At 40.4% G+C, this 8,136-nt stretch overlaps 1 protein-coding gene across 1 annotated transcript; it reads left to right on the top strand.

The window, feature by feature from the left end:
* The first annotated feature begins 503 nt into the window (after window positions 1-503).
* LOC125012354 (arrestin domain-containing protein 3-like) lies at window positions 504-4,346 on the top strand. The gene is made up of 6 exons (XM_047592270.1): window positions 504-903; window positions 1,316-1,373; window positions 1,487-1,634; window positions 1,924-2,020; window positions 2,356-2,612; window positions 2,770-4,346. Exons 1-6 carry the CDS (start codon window positions 657-659, stop codon window positions 3,376-3,378), a joined length of 1,416 nt encoding a protein of 471 aa, XP_047448226.1. The 5' UTR covers window positions 504-656; the 3' UTR covers window positions 3,379-4,346.
* The last annotated feature ends 3,790 nt before the right edge of the window (window positions 4,347-8,136 follow it).

Genomic DNA, 8,136 nt, shown 5'->3' with positions numbered 1-8,136 from the left:
CATTTTAAGTGGCTGAGTTGCTGTTGTTCCAAATCGCTTACACTTTGTTATAATACCACTGACAGTTGAGTGTGGAATATTTAGTAGCAAGGACGTTTCATGACTGGACTTCTTGCACAGGTGTCATCCTATCACAGTATCACACAGTAATTCACTGGGCTCCTGAGAGCGAACCATACTTTAACAAATGTTTGTAGAAGTCTGCATGCATGAGTGCTTGATTTTATACACCTGTCGCCATGGAAGGGATTGGAGCACCTGAATTCAGTTATTTGGATGGGTGAGTGAACATTGTCATAACGCCAAAATCATTACATTTTGGATCTAAATAAAAGAAAGCTACGTTTTTGACATTTTATTTGACATTTATTTTAAAGGGGTTCCTTTCCACAATAGCATTATCCTACAGTGGGCTCTGTTCGCTTTTGAATGAAAGCACGGGACAGCCCCCCGTTACCTCCTTCCCACGGTGGGTGGCAGCAGAGGTCTTGGGAGTGGACTTTCCCGGAGCGTGCTCTACACTGCAGCCTACAGCTATACGTCATGGTCGGCTGATAGGAAACGACATACAGCAAAAGCGCATATAGGCGATCGAGGCGGATCTCTTGCAAGATTTACTAAACCGAGTTCGCATTCTGCAGCCTACTTGCGCCGCCATGCCTTCCATTAAAAGCCTTACGTTCACATACGACGCCCTGAACGAGTACGGGACGTTTTCGGAGGGGGACACCATAACAGGAGCCGTAATCCTGGTCTTGTCAAAGGAATGCAAAATTGGACAGCTGGTCGTAAAGGCCAAGGGAGACGCCGAAGTACGTTGGACGAAAAAGCAGGGCGAGCAAACCCATACATACTCGTCGCATAGGAGATATTTTAAACTGAAACAGTTTTTCATCCAAGAGGGTAGGTTGTGCCTCAAAGTGTCTTGTCATGCCTTATCCAACTCAACCCACTTGGTGGTGCAGGCCTTCGCCCTCATCCCTGATTTCTGTTGTGTTTGTGTCTATGTCCAAACTTGTATTAGAGAGTATATTAGAGTAACACCTTAAGCCCCGTGAAAGAAAGTGTAACAGAGTACGTGGAATACATACACAGATCAGAAATAACATGCCGAAAGGTCCGAAAGTTTCCCGGCATTCTCGCAAGATGGTCGATTAGTGGTTTTAATGCTCTGGCTGATTGGTGTATATACAATAGTGCACGAATCTTACAATTGAACAGTAAGTAAGGAACCTTAAAGTGGATTTTCTACATTGCATAATCACTGTGAATCTGTCCCTGCTGTCAGTATTGATGTGAGAATTTTCCTTTTCAGAGACAGTTTTGCCCCCAGGCAACCACATCCATAAATTCAGGATTACATTACCAAGAGTGTAAGTACACTGAGACATGTATGTTTCCACTTCCACAATGTATTTGATTCTCGCAAGCATTAGCAAGTAATAATATGCTAATTAATATTCATATTACTGGTTTGCATCCGCAGAAGCATGCCTTCATCCTTCAAGGGAAGTCACGGAAAGATTGCCTACCAGCTGGAAGTGAAACTGTCCAGGAGCTGGAGGTCGGATTGGACAGAGCAAAAGGAGATCAAATTTGTCTCCAAGTCCGTTGCAAATATCCGATCACTAATGGTGGGTGAATTGTCTACACACACACACACACACACGTTGTGTAATGTGACTTTACACTTGCAACTCTTGGCTACATCTTTTGTTGCTTGTAGAAGAAAGAGATTGACCCAGACCACATTCTTATTTGGTTTTAGTTCACACTGCATACAGACTTTTGTTACTATTCCGCTGAAGTGTTGTGTGGTCCACCTCTGAAACCCATCACAACAATATGATTTAAGTGAAAGAACAGAACTGTATCGTGTAGTTGAGGAAAAGTAATTATTTTCTCTCTTTTGTTGCGTTTTAGTCACAAAAAATTGGTTCAGCAAACAAAGACATGGGGTTTTTCTCCAAAGGACACGTACACATGGATGTCACTGTTGACAAGAGCGCTTATGCAGCAGGTAGTAACATTCCTATTCACATGTTATGGAAGGAACTCTTCTGTTGGAGGCAGATGATGCAAATCATTAACTGTGTGATGGTCACAGCAAAGACTTCATAATAACCTCAGTGTTCATTCTGCATTTTGGTCAAAAAGCATTTCCTCATGCTTTATCATGTGGTAATAATGGATTTTGGTTTAGCATATGTTGTAACATTATGCAAAACAGGCATAATAAGATTTTATCTTCTGAGCCTTTATACACTATCATAGACTTCCTCTAACATTCTGCCTTATATAGTTCTTGAATTAAAGTCTGTGAAATTGAATTTAATATATTGTGTTGTTTTGCAGGTGAAAGAGCGATGGTTGTTGCAAAAGTCAACAATTCTTCATCCAGTCAGATGACACCCAAATTTAGTTTAATCCGGGATGTTGTGTATCGTGCCAACGGCAACACCAAGCATGAGACCTTAGTTTGCCTTAAAGTGGTTGACAACTGCATTAAAGCCCACACAGAGACGGAGGTCAGGTGTCCGATGCAGATTCCTTCTGACACAATCCTGACAATTCAGAATTGTGAGATTATCTCAGTGGAATACCATTTAAAGGTATGTAACAGTATAATAATGACATTCTTAATACCATACATTTTTCAAGGTAGTTGTGACTAACAAATGTTCTTGTTTCTCTCTTCTATGTTACATGTAAAGCATCATGTATTAATGAAACAGATGCGTTTTATCTCCTATTTTATCACCTATCTAGGTGTACCTGGACATCAGCTTTGCTTTTGATCCAGAGGTTGTGATTCCAGTGGTCATTTTACCTCCTGACTATCAAAGCAGCATAGCTGGTGCAGCCAACAGTGACTTCCCTCCTACTGTAGTGTTTACAGGCCCTTATCCTGTATCACCACGTTCACCCAGTAATGGATACCCAGGAGTCCAAAACCCTCCAATGTACCCACAAAGTGTGTACCCTCCTTTGCCAACACACATGAGTGGAGCCTATAATAACCCAGTGCCACAGGTGCCTTCTCCATATCCATCCCCATCCCCATATTCATCCCCATCGTCGTCCAGGGTGCTACATCCTCCACCATCTGCCCCCCAGTTTCACCCCCCACCAGTAGCCCCGCAGTTTCACCCTCCTCCATCTGCCCCAGAGATCCAGTCACCTCCATCTGCCCCAGAGATCCAATCACCTCCTTCATATCAACCCCCAACAGGTCCTGCATACAACCCACTGCCTTCTGCACCCACGATGAGTATAGACTTCCTGTCTCAAGACTTTCTGTCTCAGACAGATGATGGCCCTCCATCATATTCACTCCTTTTCCCGTCTTCTACTACTGACACCTCTGATGCAAAATAACTGAAAGAAGGCTTTAAGGTCAGTCAGACTGTTAAGAAGTTGGGTGCTATTAAATACTTGATAGATACATTAGAACAAAATGTGACATTATATCAATTATACTGTATGTCTGAGTATTAAACTGTTTAGGAAAGCATGTATACATACTGTATGTGCATGTGTAGCGTATGTGTTGCCATTTTTTTTATGCAGCTGCTAAAGAAATTACTGAAAAGTTACTCATCAGGATACACTGTTTAAATGCCTTGTTCAATGTTCAAAGTGTCCTTTTTTACACTATATATTCAACAACTAATGCACCTCACTCTTCTGTTCAAAGGCTGTGACAATGAACCAGGAACATAGTTACATACCAAAAAAAAAAAAACAACATTTTTATATAGTTGTTAGCGGTATCAGTACTAAGATGTCAAATAATCTCTTACACCTTGTAGTCTATTAACCTTTTATAGGACACTCATTGGGAAATAATTCTTAATTTCAACCGTAGAGTGTTATTGTAGGGCATAAAAATACTTTTTTACTTTCATGATGTATATATATATATCAAATTACAAGTGCTGATCCAAGCATTTATAAACATACATGTTATCACATTATATAACAGCTACTTCTTCAAAGCGATCCCACTCAGTCTCAATGTAGAGGTGAACCTCACGAACTGAGCATCATGTATTAATGATACATGATGCTCATTAATACATAATCAAGGAAGATCAGTTTCCTTGATCTTCTTTGATTAGCTGGGTAAAAAAAACACATGCTTCTCAACCTCGCTATGTGGCATGGGGTCACAATTTAAAAGGTGTGTGGAAGTTACCATACTTGGTTCCTCGCCCCATACAGGGTTAAGCTGGACCCTGAGGCGACTACTTATGTCAGTGTTTTGCACTTTATTTGTTGTAATAATCACTAACTGCCAAGTGTTTTCTCTGACTCTGACTTAAATAAAGATCAATAACAAGGTTCATCTGTGAGTCTTTTATTAGTCTTTTATTAACATGCTGGCATCTTTGTGAATAATGTCATTCCTCTAATCGCTCTACACTTAAATGTACTTTAAACTCAGATCACCTGTGAATGAGTAAACCTGTATAACCTGAGTGGGAACTTTTTCACCTCTGCTGATCTTAAATAAAACAAAACAAACTCTTTTGGGGGAGGGTAAAGCTTCGGATTGACCACCAACCCTATTAACTATGGCATATTCCTCTGTTTTCTTCTTGCCTGGTCTCCGTGTGTAAGAATGCTTGTTAAACCTCAGCCCTGTGAGGTACAATCAAGTATTTTACAAGTATTATGGAAACACAGAAAATTATTATGAATTTCTTTCTAGATTTCTTAGGGATCAGGGGGGAAATAATCAAGGCTATAACTATGATATCAAATTTATTATTTACATTATTTGCAGAATAGCCTGGTGGGTGTGTCATGAAAACAGTGTGACATTTTTTGTCATGTTTCCTGCACTAAACACGGGTTCTCCTTCATCTCAAGCACATTTACTGCTCTCAGCTTGTGTTAAATGCATAAATGGCTGTTCACATTATTTATTGGGATTTATAGCTGATACCGCCGATAGTAGTGATCATACACGGTCATGGAACAATCATCGTCATGTATATAGACGATCTTTGGCTGATAAAGTGACCGCACAAAGCTCTCGTATTGGCTTTTAGCCCATCATGTTACGGCACACGGGTTTCCTATTGGACACACCGATGGACACTCAAAAGTGTCCCGGTTTCATTCAGTGCGTTTACATGCACGTGAAAAAAACGAATTATTGCCTTAATCGGACTATAACAGGACAATTTAAGTGCATGTAAACACGTTACTCTGATTAAAATCGGAAAGTCGAATTTTGAGCATAGCTCAATTAAGCTCTGCATGTAAACGCACTGATTGGAAAAAAAAAAAAAAAAAAAAATAGAATTACGTTGCTAGATGCTGGCGACTTCTTAATTAAAAAGCCCTCGTCGTAATTAGCAAGCTGAAGAGAGTTTGTTGTATTCTAAAATCATGGACGGAATTTGTGTAATTTGTAGACCGTACAAAACGAAACTAAATTCATTCAGCGAGAGGAACAGGATATGGGCAGTATATATGATTCCCCTATGTAATGGGAAGTTTGCTTTGTACTGGATGAAGCGACCACATTTGTTTATGTATTTCATTTGAGACGGAACTGCTGTGAAACCGGTTGTGGTAACTGCGTGTGAAATGCCAATCACAGCTCACACTATGGCACGCTATGGAATAACTTTATTGACATTACTTACTTCAAAACTAAAGATGCGAGATGTAGGATGAAATATATATATATATGAAAACGTGTTACTATTCAGTTTTAGACGAGACTAACTGATAACAGAAATGATCAGCAAAGCCTTTTCCCAAAACATGTTCTTGTTGAATATTAAACTTAGACTTAGACTCAACTTTATTGATCCTTTTGATGGGAGGGATGACTCCCTCAGGGAAACTGTATTTCCATCAGCTATATACAAAAAAAAAAAAAAAAGAAAAGAAGAAAAGAAATTCAAAAAAATAAACAATGTACAATAAACAATAAACTCTTAACAGACTGAACTGCAAATTACAAATATTGCACAGTGGGTGGGTGACTAGAACTCCTTCCCTTCTGTCCTCTGTAGCCTATTTCCTCCTGGCCCCGAGTGAGTCACAAACTAAAGTGTTTGTGTACGGTGGCCGACACGGGCCAAACCGACGGCAAAGACCAAATACGTCTCAATTCAATTCGAGAAAACAGCTTCAAGTACAGAAACGATGCAAAATCACGAACTCAAACACAAGTCTAAACGAAGTACCGTTTAAGTGCCGTTTACATTATCCATAACTGTGAAATCCTCACGGTAGAATATAACCTCAAGGTATGTAACATCATGGTATCAATATGTAAACTCTGAAAGGAATTAATTGTTTTTCTTTGCAAACACTTGTGTTTTAGTCAACCAGAAACACACATCGATCAACATCATCATAATCCCCAGTGTAGTGAAGGGCGCTGATTATGTTGTTGTCATTGCACCTGTCAGTGGGCAGGATATATTAGGCAGTAAGGCAGCAACATCAGATTTGAAGTCTTAGAAGCAGGACAAATGGGAAAGTCAAAGGATTTCAGAGAGTTGGTCTGAAATAGGTGTGCACATCCCCTACCTGAGGAATACATAGCTTGGGGTTGGGCTTGGTCTGTGTCAATGTTCAGGTGGTGGTGCATATCAAAGTAACATTCACATAAATGACCCAGGTTTCCCAGAAGATCATTACATCATAACTAGACTATTGGTGTTATCCGCCAGCTTATAAAAACATATAAAGCTTTTAAAAAATATATCTATGTGCCAACTAAACCGACTGAAGTCATGGCACCAGGATGTAAGGACTGGGATTGGGCTTGGGGTTGGGCTTGGTCTGTGTCAATGTTCAGGTGTTATCCACCAGCTTATAAAAACATATAAAGCTCATAAAAATATATCTATGTGCCAACTAAACTGACTTAAGACATGGCACCAGGATGGAAGGACTGGGGTTGGGCTTGGGGTTGGGCTTGGTCTGTGTCAATGTTCAGGTGGTGGTGCATATCAAAGAAACATTCACATAAATGCCAGGACCCAGGTGTCCCAGAAGATCATTACATCGTAACTAGATTATTGGTGTCATTCACCAGCTTATAGTATATAGTATAATAGTGTGCCAGCCTAGTCTGCCAACTAACCCAGTTTAAGTCATATTTGAATGTTTTCCAAAAAAAATATTTAGAATATCTACCATCTTTCAGGCATATGTGGACATCAGTTTTGCCTTTGACCCAGAGGTGGTGTTTCCACTGACTGTCATTCCATCTAACCTTGTTGCCATGCACCTCAGTGAGGTTGCGAGGCCTTACCCACCCGGAGCCATTGGGGCACAAAGTTACAGCGACTTCCCTCCTCCAACCTTCCCTGCTGGATCTCATCCCCTACCCGCAGGCCCTATTGCTAACGAATATCCAGCATCACGTCCGCCTCAGCCTGCAAACATAGGGAGTGGCTACAATAGCCAGTGGCCACAAAATCTTGCTCCATGCAACTTTTCAGGGGCAGCTCCTGTACCACCTTTAGTGCAGCCTCCAGCCATTACAGTTCCACCACAGTTCCAGCAGGGCGAAAAACCCTTTACCCATCACCTCCTTACAATACTCCTGGCAGTGGGTCAGATCACAAAAGCTGAGCCTCAAACATAACCCAAAAAGCATGAGCTAACTATTTATTATCCAGTCTATCAAAACTTATTTTCACTTGGTTCCTTACTCTTATCCATATGTATGAATATGCACAAGCTGTTAACTTATTCTACATGCAAGCATGATGTTTACCAATGTGGAATAGGGCTGGGCGATACTTGGAAGTTAGGTATTGATCCGATACCAAGTAAATATTGGGCTAGTATCGCAGATACCAATACTTTTACTTTTCTTGTAACGTCATGATCACTGAATTGTTTTAGCAATTGTTTTAGCCATTAGTGTAGTATGTGGTCTTCTGTTTTTCTCTTCTGTCCATTTTTCTGTTTTTGGGTGTTTGGAATGTGTACAAAATTTAAAGGTCAAGAGGTCTTTACCAGATGCCAGCTTGTAAAACAGACTAGGCTTAAGGAGATAAGTTCTCTTTGTTTATTAATGGGTTTTTTTGGAGATGAGCATCATATAAAAGGGGACTGTTGGAGCTGAACGAGAGAGGGGATTCAACGATTGGC

Source organism: Mugil cephalus, chromosome 8 (assembly GCF_022458985.1).
Source record: "Mugil cephalus isolate CIBA_MC_2020 chromosome 8, CIBA_Mcephalus_1.1, whole genome shotgun sequence".
In the NCBI taxonomy this organism is placed as follows: domain Eukaryota; kingdom Metazoa; phylum Chordata; class Actinopteri; order Mugiliformes; family Mugilidae; genus Mugil; species Mugil cephalus.
Note: the sequence above shows the minus strand (reverse complement) of the source record. Positions and strands in the feature narration are given on the sequence as shown.